The sequence below is a fragment of the Rhea americana genome, unplaced genomic scaffold, assembly GCF_003343005.1.
Source record: "Rhea americana isolate MKP2758 unplaced genomic scaffold, rheAme1 scaffold_225, whole genome shotgun sequence".
In the NCBI taxonomy this organism is placed as follows: domain Eukaryota; kingdom Metazoa; phylum Chordata; class Aves; order Rheiformes; family Rheidae; genus Rhea; species Rhea americana.
In genome coordinates, this window is record NW_028186341.1 from 647,259 (window position 1) to 664,865 (window position 17,607).

General features: G+C 52.1%; 1 protein-coding gene across 1 annotated transcript in view; it reads right to left on the bottom strand.

Moving 5' to 3' along the window:
* The window catches only part of NCOA1 (nuclear receptor coactivator 1), a 114,557-nt gene that overhangs the window by 41,774 nt on the left and 55,176 nt on the right, over positions 1–17,607 (bottom strand). Inside the window, exon 3 of the mRNA XM_085305680.1 lies at positions 3,568–3,673. Coding sequence (XP_085161806.1) covers positions 3,568–3,656 — 89 coding nt within the window. The 5' untranslated portion in view covers positions 3,657–3,673. The remainder of the gene's footprint in view (positions 1–3,567; positions 3,674–17,607) is intronic.

Below are 17,607 nucleotides of genomic sequence, written 5' to 3' on the forward strand. Positions count from 1 at the left end.
CACTGTTCAAGTACCTAAGAAGACAAGTCCTGGCTAGAGCCACAGCTGTGGTATCATCTGAACACCTCCAAATTACTGAGGAGTTGCTTGAGGGTTTTGTCTTTTTTCATGCATATACAAAAAAATTGAAACTAATGCCAAGGAAGATGCATTCAACTAGCCAGATGCTCCCATATTCCCTTAACAAAAACAGACCTGTAAGGCCTCTGTCTTCCTCTCAGAAATAGTTATAAATCTGTACAGCCTCTTATTTTCCCAAAGCCAGCATTCCAGTTGTCGTGAAGTAAATCCTGAATTCATACAAAAAGGCTAACAACATCTACTGGAGTCTACCAGAGTGTCTCTGAATCAACAGTGACAAGGGTAAGACGAAAAATATTCATGAGGTCAACTTTTTCCCAGCAAAACAGCTTTTCTTTTAGCTCCAAGTCAACGCAGAAGGCCCAATCCTCTCCCACCAACTATTTCAAAATTCTGGGAATGGAGTACAGATTATTTATGTGCTACAACATGGCTATCATTAAAGCCACTCTGGACACGAAAACATACTCCTCTGACAAAGGCAAAGCACCAAAAGCAACACAAAAGCCCTGCTCGTGTACCTGAGAGACCCAAAGGTACACATTCTCCCTAACACGCCATCCACTTTAGCAACYACTGGAAGAAATGAGAATAGCTGAAAATGTCCTCAACTGTAACGGTCAGYGAATGTACGATGCATTTTTCTTGATGTTCCTCCCCATCCCGCTGCAATAAGTCACATCATTTTTTGCAACCTCTGCAGGACACCCAACATGCTATTTAAAAAGCCCTGCCTAAAAATGCCTAATATTTATCAGACACCAAGAAGCTGGTGATGAGATGCATGTGGTGCCATGAGATGGCTTTGCCCTCAGACAGGCCAGAATTCTGCAAGCGAATCCGACCAGAGTTTCTGAAGGTCCTCCAAAGCCCATAGTGCTCCCCGGGAAGAGATACGCAACAGGAAGGGAATATGTGCCACTCTGCAGGAGCTCTGTGGTAGGCTACACAAGCAGTTCTTTACTCTTTCTTAACTCCAGCTTAATATCTAGGCCTGGAAAGCGTGCATCATTTCTTGGGCATTTTACAGCATGCAAACACCCAACACATGCAGGGGTTCCCGAAYGGACACCTTTCCTGCTGAGCGTTTCATTGTCTCGCTCACGCAGGCTTCACTGGACCAAATTTCACCCTGTTCCAACACCTCGTTTCTCCTCCTCCCTCGTTTCTCCATGCAGGCATGACTGGCCAGAGAAGCTAGARAATGGCCTTCTACTTGATGGACACAGCGGAATCCAAAATTAAAATAAAACAAAATATATTTGGCCACCAGAAAACCTAGCRGCCAGGTATGGAGAACATAAGTTGGGTTTCCGTTCGGGCCACCAATGGTTTGTGGTGATCTGAGGAGGCTTGTGGCAGGTTTGATTTCGAATTTCTGTGAAGTTGTTGGGTCTGGGCAGTGACCTCAGCTGCTTTTCGTACAGCTATGGGGGAAATCAGAACTGCACGGGAAGTGCTTTCGGCAGCRACCCATTTGCACCAAGGAAAGCACTAACTTGTACCCAATTACACTGCCTCTGGGGACCTACCGCACGCAGCAGGGACCGGATTATATGGAAAAGAGAGAAATCTACTCAAAAAGTGCCACCTTCCCCTCTCCCATCAGCRCATCAAACCAAGGGCTCCCATTAACACCCCGTAACCGTGCAAAAGAACGTGCTGTAAAGAGGCCAGCGGTTTATTCTTTAGATAAATCACAAAAAAGAGAAGGGAGGTGAGATGCCAAAGAAGTAAGATTTCATAAGCTGAGTGCTAGAAGTGCATTAAAAAAGAACCGCAAGCAAAMTGATTGCAAAAGCAACTCAAACTGATGTGGTGGTTCGCTCTACAGGCAAGTCACGGAGCCGCCGGACCCAGCCTGGCACCAGGTCCCGGCCACGGCACCGAAACCAGCCCGATGGCCGTGAGGCTCTTGGCAAAGCGGTCCGACCTCAGGCGGCAACCGAGTGCTCCTCCGAGGAGCCAAACGAGCATTTTGGTTAAGGTCAAACTCATTCCTAGCTCTCTTTGCAAATCAGAAAGAAATAGCAGGGAAAAAAAAAAGGAAAAAAAACTCTGTTGTGGGTGAGCTCATTTCATGAAAAAACTTAACGCCGCTGTTGCTGTGGCAACTTTCAATTTGTAGGAGGGAGAATTGGCCAATTTTCCTTACATAAAAGCATCATGAGAATATTACAGCAGTGGGCTGTTCTTTATGACTCTGAAGTATCATCAAAAGCACTAGTTAAACCTTCCCGCTTTTAACGGAGGAGTTTTGGAGTTCGCTTCGCTTCGGATCGTGAAGGAGGAAGGGGTCCCACATACCTTCAGCCTCGGTTGCTGACGGGGACGACTCGGCCAGAAACGGTCGATATTTCACATGGTTACTAAAAGGTTTGTTAGGACGAAGATAACTGCAATGAGTGCTGTCCAAATGGGCTCTACTATTATTACTTATTTTAATGGCACAGCTAAATCAAGAGTTTGAGAGGCTTTGTAAGAASCTATGTGAGCTCTGCAGTTAATTCGCTGCCCTAGAAGAGAGAAGTGACCACTGAGGACTGCAACAAATAGAAAATCTTAAGCAACCACTTAATGTCTCTCCCTCTTATACTATTAGCACACTGTAGCCTTTACATGTACCGTTTCAAACGTCAGATATACGCTGTAATTAACAAAAAATACAACTGGAGCTTGCTTTTCACGTCAATATTCTGCAACGACAGGCTGAACAGCTTCTCATGCAGGAGCCAGGCAGAGTCAGCAGTGGCACTGCAAATTCATTCTTACTAACAGGCTGTATCGCACTGGAAAGACCCAGAAGATTCACGGAGCACCAGCAGAAGCCTGTCAACAGGGGATCACAGTCGTACCTCTCCAGGGCTTCTTATTCTAAATCTACTGGCAACGCAGCTAGCCCTTGCAGGTGCAGTCGTAAGCAAACGGGGCGTTTCTGCAGTGAGCCGAGCTGCCAAGCAGGCTGCGCTGCTCGCAGAAACGGAAGGATTTCAGACCCAAATTGCTTCACCATTGTACCGGGGAGCAAGAGGGTCTCCACCRGGGTTTCTGAACATTACAGAAATGTGTATTTCTCGAGAACCTGCCATGAAGAGGCAGAAGGCTCAGGATGAGCTGCAGACCTTATCCTCCTGCCCCTGAGAGAAGTATCTGTCCCAAATTTACTCTGAGAAAACTTTCTTGATGCTCCTCTACATGATCGAGTGCTCTCAGTTTACAAAATCAATACATTAACTTTGATAACGAGCCTCTAATCATCATTTGCCACCTCAAAACAAGCAGAGCAGATGGGGAGCTGTATTTCCATCATGTTCCATCTTCCACCACAGCCACTGATAAAAGCAAAGCGAAGTTCTGGTGGGAAGTGTGAACGTTTCTGAGCGGCTGCAACCCTGCTCCATCTGCTCGAGCAGACGGGACAGAACGATGCAGTCAGAATGACAAAGTAGCCGTGGCAGGGGAACGGCTTCAGCAGCGCACACGTACCTCTGCGCCAGCGTATCACACGGCGAGCCTTTCCTCTTCCGCGAATCGGGGTTGGCAGGGTCCGTTGAACTGTCCCCAAGGCCACTCATGTTGACCTACTTTGCACCTGCAAACCAAAGAGAGCCAGAGTTAAGCGTAAGCTTTCCGCAGCGCCCGCATGATTGATGCGTTCGCAGCRGGGCCAGGAAACACACAGCGAGCGACCTTTCAAGAGGTAACTAATGCAACGCGAGTCGTCCTTACTGTTCCAAGACCTCCTTCCAGAAGATCTCTTGGGAACTTAAGTGCTCAGATTTACGCCTCGTTGCAGCAGTTTACGAAGGAAATGGTGCAAGGAGAAGACAACAACTAATCACGCCGCCCTCCACCTGGTAGCTCTCGGCGAGCAAGCCCTTGCCACCAACACCTTCATCTTTGCATTGCAGACTGAGCTCTTCCCTTCCCTRTGTGCCCTGATTTCAGCTTCCCGGCCTTCTCTCACTTTAGCTGCTGCTGTACAGGATTATAATATTGCACTATCCCACATGTAAATGTTCCTTAATAATGAGTTATACATTTTTTTCTTTAATTGAATAAAAATATGATGTAGCCCTGATACATCTGTACGGATTTCTGCGAGAYTCTTCACCTTGAGGTGCGTTAAAAGGGGTTTGGCCAAAGACTGTGACGCTTTCAGACCCGAGCACTGATTTCCTTGCAACGATTTCCAGCAGCTTYGCAAGGCAGCCGTCCCCACCGCCCGCAGGCGCCGGCAGCCTGAGCGCTCTGCCCACGACCACCGGCAGGAGGAAAGGCAGAGCCGCCCGCCGAGCACTTAACGCTCACAGACTGCCTATTCCTAAAGCGCGTTCCCACCTCCCGGATGATTTTGACATCCTCTTGCACCCCAATCACCATGGACCTTCAGGCCACCAAGAGAGGACGCTGCTTAACGAAGACCCTTTAGCACCRGCTCCAGATCTCCAAATTTGGGCTTCTCAACCACTTAACCGCTCTCCCCCAAGAAGCATTTTGCTTTGGAAGGGTAACATGGGTGGTCAATCACATTGAAGCTCTTTGGCCAAAGGCCGTCCTGCGGCAGGGAACGGCAGCAGATGCCTCCAGGTGGGCTCCCAAAGGAGGAAAGCGCCGAACAACTGAACGCTGGCTCAAACCGCGTTCAACGAGCGCTGCTGCTTTACGCGCCAGACTCCTAGGAAAGGCAAAAAGGAGGGAAAGAGCCACGAGCCAACATCCTGCAGACTCGGTATCATCCTTAAAGCTGCAAGGTCCAAAACCCTTGGAGAAATCCTGATTCTGAGCGCGCCAATCGTCCGTAGGGCATTTGCAGCTCACGGACGGGCGGCTGCCATCCCCCTTTAGCCTGGGGATAATTCCAGCAGCCAATTTGCTTTACAAATGAATGGGAAACCGTGGGAAAGGGCTGACGGACRGGAATAATCCAGCTGCGGGAAAATCGATAGCTGATGCCGAAGGAGCCCTCTGCAAACCTGCAATGTCCCCCCCCCTACACTTATTTTCCCCAGCTCTCTTTAAAACTCAAGGTCCAGACCCACAACTGGAGATGCAACGGCGGCTCCGCGGCGCCGGCGAGGCCCTCGCTGCCCGGGCTGGTTTGCCGGGAAGAGCGCGGCCCCTCCGCRAGGCGCGCACGCGGCTGCGCTGCCGCTCTCCAAAACATCTCCCCTCCCACAACCACTTTACCTCGCCGGGAATTCAGTGCGCCGGAGAGCGCACGGACGGCGGGCCGTTTCGCCACGCGCTTCCTCCGGCTCCGGTTCCGGTGCAGCTCCGAGCGCGGAGGCTCTGCGCCGCACCGGGAAACGCGGGCTCTGCCACGGCGCTGCCAGCCCAAGCAATCCCGTACAGCGCCTCGGAGCCGCACAAACGTCACGCGCGGCTGAGGACGGCATCTCCTGGCGGTGGCCTCCTTTCTTCCAGGAGAGTGTCTACGTCGCTCTCCAGCCGGAAGCACCGGAGCCCAGGGACCTTTTCCAGCCTCTCTCTCCCTCGTTTGGAAACATCCGCGCCTCGAGGTGCCGGAGACGAGGCGGCGGCAGGGGACGGGCGGCGAGGCCCGCCGGGAGCAGTCCGAGCCGCTTCACCCGGACGGTGCCCCGAGGGCCGCGCCACGCGCGCTCCGGGGTTTCGGAAGCGGCGAGGCTGGTAGCAAGGTTAGGAAAGCGTGGGAGAGAAACAGCAGCGAGGAAAGAAACCCTCGGAGGAGGTGAGTCACGGTGAGGGCTGTACCGTGCCGCTCACGCACCGCTCCGCGGCATTTCATCTTTTCCCCAGCACTCGTGCCTCCTCCAAACGCGCCTTCCTGAGGGCCCCAAGTAAACGCCCGTCGGTGCAGTTCAGCCAGGGATGGCAAAAGCGACAACGTTCTGCTTGAAAAACTGCACCGTGCCCAGGGCTCGGCCCAGGACTGACCACACTTTGCCTCTTCGTACTGTCACCTCTCGGGGACAGGATGCTCTTCTCTGCTCGGAGGAAGCAGATGTCTCGGAGGAGCTGATGTCACGGCATCAAGGTGACCATCTTTAGCTTTGCAATGGCTTTGCACTAATAACGAGAGCACGCTGCAAATAATTAACTAGCCTGAGGCCCGGCGACTCAAAGGAGCCGAAGTGGGTACGCACGAGAGATGCCGTCCTCGCGCAGCCAAAACCCCACGAGCACCAATCACCTGGCGGTGTTTACAGCAGAGATAAGGTACAAAGCCAAGCTACAACAACCGTGACCTTTTTTCCCAGTAACTGATAAGAAAAGTGGGTTAATTTATACAGCCTCTGAAAGGAAAAAATAACATTAATTCCCCCGTAGTCACAGAACATTACACACTTAGTTTCGTATTACGTTTGTGAATTACACTTTGCAATTACACAATTTTCTCTACGGAGCAAGCGGAGCATTTGGCAGCACGTACAAATACATCGGGTTCTCATGTAGCACAAATTAAATTGCGGTAGAAGCACATGTGGCTTCACAAAAATCACCGCACGCCTGCCCGGGTTACGCAGTAACGCGCAGGCGGCGCCGCCGGCAGCAGCAAGGGCRCTCGGCCGCTAAACTGGAACCTCAACTCTGCACCAGCCAAGCGGGAGCCGCAACAGCGCCRGCGGTGGGACCCCAGGCGCCCTGTGTCCCGCAGCACGGAGTTTTCTCTAGAGTTCGGGGCACCAAAATAGCCTTTTACCGCAGCTGGAGCCACAGCCCCTGCAGACCAGCGGTGGCCAAGCACGTCCCAGCAGTGGCCCAAGCCCRGACTCCGGCTCCGTCCTTCCCAGGGACACAAGGAACATGATTTTGGTTGCGTTGCAGCTCAGTGTCCAACAGCTCAGACGCATCCGCTTGGGCATGTTAAYGCAACAACAGCCAAGCCACTACCTATCGCTCCCAACGTCGGGTCCAAGGTCTGCGCGTTGTGTTAGGCAAACAYTCAGCAGCCTTCGGGAGGACAGCCTCAGCACCACCAAACGCGTTTAATTCTCTGGTCCAGCACACTGTACGCTCACCACTGCAACTGCCCCAACGGAGAAACGTCAGGGGTGAGAGCATCTCTGTCGGCTGAGCCACGGGAGGAAGGTGCCTGCTCCAGGTGTGCCCTCCAGCCAACCAAGGGCCAAAAACTTACATGGGACAAATCATCCCCCCAGAGCTGCGTGTCTTCCGGCACTGACTGCGGAGGAAACACGGTGGGGAAAGCTCCCTGATGACCTGCCTTTGCTTAGAGCAAAGCGGCGAGGCGGATTTACCCAAACCTTCATGTCTTAGCAAGGCGCTTTAGCAAACTCAAGAGTCCTGGTGGACGAGCCAGAAGGGAAGACACCRTATGTTGACTGCAACATGAAAGACATCCATTAAGATGACCGGAAATGCCAAGAAGCTGAATTTGTCGAAGGGCTGGAGCCTCAGATCTAATGACTAATCTTGTAACCATGCTTTGAAGAAATCTGAAAGAGGGCTTTTATACCAACACAGATTCCGGCCAGTCCTTCATCTTCTTCCCCTTTGCCTTTTTCTCCTGCTCTTTTTTAGTTTTGTTTGCTCACATTTTTCTTTCCTTCAGTCAGACACTTTGGACTACTACTACTTTCTCCTGCAGGTTCCCACCAGCAGCAATATTCTCAGGTGCTTCTAACACAAACTAGCAAAAATTGTGCAGTGAGCCAAACAGCAGGCCTGCTTCTTCTCCTACCACCATCCAAGAGCTCTGTTTTTTTGTTCTCTGTCTCTGGTCTGCTTCTCTTAAGCTCATCTAATGGCAAGAACATGAGTCCTACCAAGAAGCAGTATGGATTTTCCCAAAGAAGAGCTACAGTTCCAACAGGACAAGTCTTCTGAAGATAGTCCTTCTTCTGCTATTGCACACAGGGCCAAGTCAACCCACAGGGCATGTGCAACACAAGGTCCCAAAAACCCCAAGGCTTTTCATGCTTGCACACAGGTATAGAAAGCCCTAGGCTGCAGGAACACTGTATTTCTCTGAGCACTGATGAAAAGGAAGAGAGAAGAAAACATCTCAAGTGTCACTTTCCAAATGATGAATTTTATCTGCTGGAGAGAATTTTGCACTTACCAAAACTGAGCACCACACTACCGACCTTGTTTGAAGAAACTGCTCTGGGTTCGCTGCAAAGAAATTGATCCATTTGAGTAGATTTGATGCTAAATTCCTGACTGGCACCTCTAGTTCTGAAGATGTAGACTCCCAGCTGGCTTCCTTGAAAAAAGTCTAGGTGGCTACAGCTAGGATAGCTAAGGCACCACAAAGCCAACCAAGACTCAAAAGCATGCATGCACACGCACRCACACACACACAAAGTAAAAGAATATATTTTTAACCTACTGATCACTACCCTTTTATGGAGTTGTAACTAGAGTGCCTGATCTCTAATTATCTGTGGATAAACACACAAGCTGGGAATATTATTTTCCCGTAGTTTAACCACTTGTGGTTAGTGTTGGTCACCACTTGAATTTTTTTAAGTAGAAAAAACGCATCCTTTTTTCTTTTAAACCACAGATTTTCTTCCCTTCTCCAGTTATGAGCTGAGCAAAGCTTAGGAGTCCTCAACACCTGAATCCTTGCTCAGGGTAATCTTTTAGAGCAACACATAGATCTAGTGCTGTTTAACTGCAATCGCTGGCATTTGTCAGAAAAGCCCAGCAACACACAGAGTGTTTCGGCAGAGGCAGGAGGTTCTGAAGTTCCCCTCTCCCAGGCTTTCACAGCATCATAGAAGGGTTGAGGTTGGCAGGGATCTCTGGAGATCATCTAGTCCAAGCCCCTTGCTCAAGCAGGGTCACCTACAGCAGGTTGCCTAGGACTGTGTCCAGGCGGCTTTTGAATATCTCCAAGGATGGAGACTCCACAACCTCCTTTACCCCTGTTGCACACATTATCTCTTCACCAAGTATGGCTCCAGAGGCCGAAGGCCAGGGTATCACCACCGTGCATCAGGTAGGCACAGAGGGAAGAGGCAAATGAGGGGCCCCAGGCTGCTCCCAAAGGGAAGATTTCCCCCTGGTGTAGAAGTAGCYGGAAGACCTGGTAGGGCAAAATGGCTGTAAGAGCTTGCGTGGACAGCAGAATCGGGCTCCRTGGGCCAGCTCCCTAGGGGTACCTAGGAATACCACGCCCTACGTATTTAAACAAATTATTAATTGCTCTTCTAGAAGACATTTTTAGCCTAGTGCATTTTAAAGACTTCAGAAGATACAAACTTCTACTAAGCTTCCTCAAACGCTCCTATCTACACCACCGGTGACAGGTCTGCGCATCCCTCTCCAGCGGTACYGCAAGCACAAGGTTTTGCTTACCAGTATTTTATGACTGAGCATTAATTTACCCATGACCAAAGCAAACAATCTAGCAGAGCAAGCGAGTGCTTCACCTTCCTGATTAACGTCCTACCYGCACGTAACCAACCACATCAGCACAAGCGAAGTGCACTGCCGCGGCTTTTTCAATAGAAGCAAAGCTATCAGCAAGCTAGAATCAAAACATACCTCGAATTTGGTTTCTTTTATATCAAAAACAAACATTTTGAAAGGACACAGAAGGAAATATATGTGAAAAAAACACACACGCATGCAAAAAARAACAGCCTGAAAAAACAGCCTCTTCAAAATGAAGTCAAACTCTTACGAAACACAGAGAAGATGTGGGCACAGAAATGCCTAGACAACTGAATTATTGGTGTTAGAGAAACATTCTCGAGATGCAGACACCTCTGTTCTCGTTATTGTGTACCGAAGCTCAAGTGACGCACTACCAACAAAGCTGCCAAATGTCTGTTTGATCTTCACAGATTTTAAGCTCCTAAAGACCACTCATGACCTTCCCTACCACAAGCTGGAGGAGCTCAACCAGCTTCAGAACCGCAACTTCTGACCGAGCCAGAGCAGATCGTACACGGYGGCTGCGCTCCCAACTATTTTTAGAAGGTGGGATGACATGTGCTATCCTTCTCCTAGCAAGGATGAAGGAAAGCCTCTATTCTGGATAATACATCAATCTAATATTCTCTTGCCAAAGGGCATGAAGACYGCTGTCATCTGGTGCTGACTCCACTATAAACGCGGCCGCAACCTTTTTGTTCCCCCCAGTGCGTGCAAGGGAGTGGGGCTTTGAAAATATGAAAAACAAGCAATGTTTCATGCTAGACCTCTCCACCGAGCAGATCGCAACTCAGATACAAACGCTCTTTATATTGCATTACAACTTCCTCTTGCTTTTCGTGGAGTGAGGAGCTTAGCCCTTCCAGTYGCTCTGACCGGTCTGAACGCGAGCTCCTCTCTCATCATCTGGAAACAGTTTGCAGACCACAAACGAGGACCTGAAGAACCACTAAGTGGTGTGTGAGAGAGGTAGCTAATGGCGTGTTCACAGGATACGGGCTAAGCCTTCGTGTATCTAACAACTTAATTAGGGATCAGAGAGCTATTGAAATTTGCATACAATACCAGATGTGAAAGAGGTGTAACCACCACTGAGAACAAAAACTGATTACGAAGCAAACCTGGGAGTTAAGATATAGGGGCAGGAAACAAAACTGAATCTCAGTCAAACCCAATCCTAATCAATAGCTGTGGGTGGAATAAGCTAAGAYGCACAGAGAAATGGCTCTTGCTGCCATTTATTGGTTTGGGGTGGGGTTTATATATATACGTGTGTGTATATATTTAACAGGAGCCAGAACTGGCCATGATATTGAGGAAGATACTGGATGCAAGCTTATGCAAAACGCAGGCATGACATAGCAGCATTCATGCCTAGCTGAACAGAGCCAGCAGAGCATGGAGAATGAAGGGCTCAGGTTTTAGACGGCATCAGTAGCTATCTACGCGCAATTAGCTAACCAAACAGAGAATTAGGCACAGTTGAGATCATCTTCTCAGCAGAAAGGTATCAACAAGTGGTCATAAAAGAGCACCATRAACGACAAAGTGATTAGAGGGATTCGTAAGAAAAAGATTAAAATAACAAAGAGTTGTTTGACCAAGCTTCAATGRAAAGGAGAAGCAACTCGGTCTGAATCACACGCTACGTAGCGCTGGCCAAACTCCGCCTGCGCAAGACCACCGCGTGCAAGTAGTCCATACGCTGGACTCGGCAGGTCTGCAAAAGGAGCAAGACTTTTCCAACCACGACAAACTGGGCTGCCGAATCCGGACCGTGGAAAAAGCCAGGCTGTCGAGGCGCTGCCAAGGATCAGGCTCTGGGTACGTCTCCACGAAGCCCTCGCTTACCACCTTCATTAGCGCTGCTGGAGCAGAAGGCTACGRCAGGGACACGAGACATTGCAGCAAGAGGCTCTTCTACTTATCCTTGGTGGTTTTCAGTTCTCCAACCGTAAGCTGGGAGTTTCGGCGGTGAAGAGCTACCACAGCCCCCAGGAAGGACGGGTCCAGGCAGGGCAGGAGGAGAGGGCAGAGCTGGGCCGGGGAGACCTGCGCCCGGGGGAGGAGGAAGGGCACCCAGGAACGAGAGGGTGGAAACCGCAAAGCGAAGCGACGGCTCCCGGGGCGCCGGCACCCCGCTGCCCAACGCCGCCTCCAGCCGTCGGACAGCGCCGGGCCGGCTCGCGCCCGGGCCGCAGCTACGGCTCCCGACGCCTCGCACCGCGAGCGCTTTGCTGTCACGGTTGAAGCGACGCGTTTAATTAAAAGCAGTCTCGATAATTAAGCTTCCCGGGCAATCCCCCCCTCCGCAGCCCTGCTGCCCGAAGAGATCTGCAGCCAACGCCTCCACGCCGGGCTAACGCGCCTGCAAAAGCAACCCGCAGCGAAAGCACGCGAGCACCTCTGAGCTCGCGCGCCCCGGGGCCGGCACCGCGAGCCGGCTCCGGAAGGGAGCGGGGAGCAAACACACCCGCATCGCTTCGTGCCCTTGGAATAACCTTGGATGCCGATGCCTTTTTTTTTTTTTTGCGAGGGAGAATAAGGAAAGTCGAACTAACTAAGCAACGAGCACGCGCAGGCGCACCACGCGGCGCACAAAGCTTTTAGAAGTCCGGCGAGTTGCTCAGCTCTCTGCTTCGGTTTCACGCTCTCATTTGGGGAGCAACCGCGATGGCGCAACAGCCAATTACCTTTTCTTTCCTTCCAAGCGTTAATTCCGAGCAGCAAAACGGAGCACCGTTCCAGAAGCAGGCACTTCTGGAAACGTTTCTGACACTGCAGGCAGGTAGCTAGCTGCACCCACCTACCTTCAGTGCGACGAAGAAAATCCAGCCCTGCTGGTCGCATTCAACGACGTGGGAGCAAACCAAGTCCCGGCTACGAGGAATGCTCCCACTCCAGCACCGAAGACACTAACATCTCTCTCCTCCATCAGCTGGCACCCACGGACATCCTTCACTCAACGCGCAGTCCTATCATCAGCTATCGGCCATCGCTCAAGCCCAGGGCAACCTCTCTGAGTGCTGGAGCTGAAGGTCACATCACGCACTTCAGCCTGACCAAGCACGTCTGTCTTCTCCTTTCCGTTCCCTGCCACGACCCCAGGAGGAATCCTGGGAAGTCACCGACGTGCACGGCGCTCCATAAAAGCTGTGACTTTCTTCTCCACAGTGCTTGGTAACAACTAGCATAAGGCAAAAAGAGTTAAGTCTCTCTCTCTCTCTCTCCTATTGGAGCTGTGACTTGTAAATCAAAGACCAGGGAACTCTCAAAATCTTAGAGAACTGTAAATGTTGGGATCAGTTTGAGTGGAGGAGGAATGGGGAGGTCAAGGGTGGAAGCATCAGAAGGAAGAAATGGCAGAAGAAGGGCTACAACACAGCAGGCATCAATGGTACCTCAAATAACAGGCCATCAAGGTCTCGGGACACATCTCCGGCAGTGTGTCAGGAGATGGAGGGAAGGAGACAAAAGGCGGTGAGTAAATCCTGGTGAGCCGCAGAGGTGGGACCGGGCGGGCAGACCAAGCATGGTCAGCTCCCCCAAGGCTTGGAAGGGCATGTCCGAAGCCAGCGCACGGTCACCCACCTTGGAGGAGTCCAGGAAATGCAAGGAGGGCTCAACGGTTGGCCTCTCCATCAGCTTGGGACTGGGTTTGTTTGAAACTAAAGTCCCTTTGCACTGGGACTTGCTACGCTGCTGCTACAATGATCTCCCACAACACTCAGTAGTCACCAACATTTCTCCTCGGTCACTGTTAAAAACGAACACGTATCTAAGACTATTAAAGGCTGGGCAAGAGGTATCCAGCTAAAAACATAGTAGCACAGGTTATCGCGTTATTACAGAGAAAGAGCAGTTTCCTGACCGTGTGAGCCTGAGATTTTGGGGGGCCTCATTTCAGGTGACAGCTCTTCTCGACTGTCTGAGCACGTTATCATCTCCCTGTACCATCTTCAAAACCAATTTGCCATCTTCAAGGCACAGAACACTTCCTGCCACTCTGTCTTACCAGACTGGCTCATAAGATTTTCATGAAAAAGAGGTTCTTTTAATGAAGCRAGGCCTCTTTTGATTGAAGACCTGCATATGTAACAGAATAGAAAGGGATAACGAAAGAACTCCAAAAACACAGGCAGCGACGCAAGGCTGAGGAGCAGCGCCACGAGACCAAGCGCTCGGACGTTACTCTTGTGCTATCTGGCGACGAGCKGATGCCATCAGAGACAAAACAGCTGCTGAAAAGAGAGGCAGCGAGGTCTGGAAACCGCAATTTCCCATTGCCACTCCACAGAGGTGTAGCAGGGCTTCTGGCAAGAATTTACGCAGCTTTTGAAAGGTTTACAGGTTGCATAAACTCTAAGCGCTATTCTCCATCAATCCAGCCCGTTACGACGACGTGCATCAAAAGCAAACGCGCTGTTCGTGTAGGATTTACTGTGGAAAGCACTAAAACAGGCAGCGTGCTCGAGGCAGCGACTGCGTTTCCACTGCTCCTGCGTGCCCCAGCGCCGCCGGAGCGGAGGGTGCTGCCACGCGCAGGCGGCTGCGCTCCCGGCGCCRGCACATGACGCGACGCTGCAGCCAGACTCCACCGCCGTATCCCAACTCCCGACCTGGCAGTGCACGGTTTGGGTTACTCCAATCTCACCAGACAGGCAAAGAGTGTAAAACCGGGCAGCACAGCATGCAAAAGGGCACTTTGTGTACGCTGTAATCTGCGGCACGCACAGCCCAGGTCCGACACCAGCCGTTTCCCTGGGTCGGTACAATCTCCTTTCCGTGTTGACCTAGGCAGGATTTCACGTTCGCATCTTCGGAGCTTGCGCAGGAGCACAGGCCGGCGATACTTTCATCTGGACTAACAGCAGAGAAATCCTCCAGCAACTGCATGCACAGCCTAACTCTGCCTGTAGGTCCGGTGTTGCTCACCAGACCCTTTTTCACCATTTTTGCCATAGCAGAGATTAGGCAAACGAGGAGACGTGCATCTAGCGCATTAACCGCGTTCTCCAGCCTGCCTCCGTAGCTCTTTCAGGACCTACCAAAGCCCTTCCGGAGCAGAGGGGCTCGAGCCCGGAGCAGYGCTCAGAACCCATTTTGCTACAGCAGCTTCCACCCAGGGGAAGAGCTTCTTCAAATTGTGCAAYGCTTTGCTACAGAGAACCCAATCCCCCCCCCCTCCTCACACATGTGAAATCATTAACTTCATCCGCCGCTTTTACTTCTCCCATCAATGATTAACGTACATTAAGCAATCAGCATTTTTTTCTTTTAACGAGGAACACACTCTCTCTCTCTCTCTCTCTCTCTCTCTTTTAAAACTCATGTCCTTACTTCTGCAAGTCGTTGCGAGGAGTCTTGCCAGATCTACCCAGCTCAAACATTTACACATTGATTTTCAAGGTCACTGCTTGAAATATGTAATTTTCTATTTAGCCCGTTGCGCTGAAAGTGCACAGCTTTTCTAAACCCGAGCAGAGGCGCAGGCAAAGGTGCCGGGGAGGGAGCAGCCTTAATGAGCGCGGTCAAAAAAAGAAACGGGAGGTGAAACGCTCGAGGAGAGGCAGCCCTGCAAAGCGCGCCTACGATCCACTGACCAGCACAAACCGCGGAGCCGTCGCGAGTTTGGGCTGCGAAACGGCCGTGCGGACGGGAAGGCGAAGAGCTCTGGTTTCGCTCTCGACGCGGTCCCGGCACGTCTGACCCGTGGGCTCCCCGGAGCAGGTTCCTCCTGTGCTGCCCTCCTCGTCCATCGCTGGTGGAGGCAGACCAGCGTCCCAGTTCTCTTCCTCAAGCCCGAAGGTGACTCGTTTCCACACTAGGACTTGCACAACGCCGCTACGGACATCAGCGACCCAAAGGAGAAAGAACCGAAAGAGCCATGGAGGAAGGAAGCCTTAACTGGAAATTTGGGATAACCCAAGTGAAGGAAACGATGAGAAAGGGTGGAGGGAGGAAGACCGCCGGAGGCAGAGGTGGAAGCAAGTCTTGGAGAACCAAAGAGCGAYGTGGTTACGAGTACGGCACAACTCCGTTACGGAGTGGTGCCCAGGCAGGATTTGCTGCCGCGGGGGATGTCGTTACGTGCGCTGCACGGCCTGCAAGACCTTCGGCTTGGAAGGGCCGCGCAGAAAAGGAGCCCGAGAGCACGGCGAAACGCCAGAGGCTGCGCAGGAACAGCGCCGAGGCGGGTAACGAGCACAAGCAAACACAAAACCGCCAGGTACCGCAGCGCCAAACCTACGGCCTTGCTGCGGGGACCGCACGCGCCTCGACCGGGCGCAGACAGCGCAAGGGCAGCGGAGCAGAACGGCAGCCCGGGCGCAGTTCCAGCCGCACGYGAAGACGCCGCTCCTTCCCCACCCGCGGAGCGAGCGGCGCCCGAACCACCCGTCCACCGAACGGGCTTCCCGGCGAAATCGCTTCCAAGCGCAGCTCGCTTTCGAGGGGCCGCGTCCGGCTTGCTCGCTCCCTGCGGCCTCCGAACCTCTCCCGACACCGCTCAGCTCGCACGCTGCGTTTCCTAGAAATGCCCGTTTCCAGAGCGGAGCTGAGAAGYGCGTAATGCAACTCRGGGGAGAAAAAAGGAAAAGAGAGTGAAATATGGCAAGTWCCAAGAGTCTACCAACAAATTCCACCCCTTCAGCTGTTCACTCGTTTTTATGGCTTCGGYAGGAAAAATACCCTTGCTGCAATGGCCCGGCTCCAGCAATGAATCTGATCACAGCTGCTGCGTTAAGTGAATGATTAATAAACAGTCGGCTTTGTCCTCGCGGCATCGCTAGGGCCCCTGGCGAGAACGGCGGGGCCAGGCCGGGCGTCAGCACCACGGGGCCGCCGCCACCCCGAGCATCCCTGCGGCCGCAGCGCCCGGAGCTATTTGCACCCTGTGCCCCCCCCATACTCCTACAAGGCAGCAAACGCCGGCGGGGTGCATCCCCCCCCCCACCAGGCAAAGCACTTAACTGGCGTTTCAGCGATCCTGCTGCAATCTCTGTTAAACGTAAGGACAGAGGGAAGAAACTAACGCAGTGTCACCATAAAAGGGGAAAAAAACTCCGTAAAACCAGATCTCCCCATGCAGAGTTAGAGAAGACAAAAGCTCGAGAATACAAAGACGCGTTTGCAGGAAGCGTTGCAAGGAGCCCAAGCTTCATTTTCTTGCTCGTCCTCCTGAGTACAGTGATTAATTATGAAGCCTGCGGAAAACAAGAGCGCGGAGGGAAGCGAATTCCCTGCCGGCAGCCCAGCGCGCTCCTGCCACCGATCCATCCACCGGTCCAGCTGCTACCGTTTGCAGGCATCACGAGAAATCTGAGCTTTCAGGATTACGGGCAGAACGTCTCCGAGCCTTTTCAGAACACTTTAAGCCCGATCTTGCACGGCTACGGGCTACGACACGTAACGGCTAGAAGACACCAACGTATCTGAGTTCTCCCCTGCCGGCAACGGCAAGCTCCCCTGATCTGAGCGAGCCCTAAAAAGCGAGCAGGTAGCACGTGCACCAGCAGATACCTCCGGAGTCACCGCTTTCTGCGGCGCGCTTTCTATGCGAAAGCCACCGACCTCCCCGCTCCGTGCGCGCCCAACGCGACGCTGGCGAGCAAGCGGGCTCGGAGCAGAAACCTGCCTTTAACCCCGAGCGCTTTACAAGAGAACAAGTAAAATCAGGCCGTCCAGCTTCACCAGGCACTTCAGCCCCCGACGGCCCTCCGAGCTCAACACCCTCGCCCGTCGCTCAGGCAAAATCACTTTTATCGTCTCCTCCTTGCTTACGGAGACAAACTTTCCWCCAAAAGATTCATCTTCCTTGAAGCCTTGGGCAGCCAGAAAGTCTCTCTGCTCTGGACAGGTTTCCACCCTCTCCAGGTGGGAACAGCAGGCGCATCCAAGGTGGACGCCTCGATGGAAGGGCAGGAACAACGCAGCCCTGGTTTATTTAAGAAAAACAAAACAAAAGCAAAACRCACGCRTAAGCCTGCRCGGGGGAARGAAGAGCAAAATTCAGCCCTGATTTTCTTAGCTAAAATTCCCCTTTGCCTTCTCTCCAGCCAGATCTCCGCCTGAGCAGCTGCACGATCCTCTGCATACACCCACCTCGAGCTCTTCAAGCTCTGCTCTGGAGAG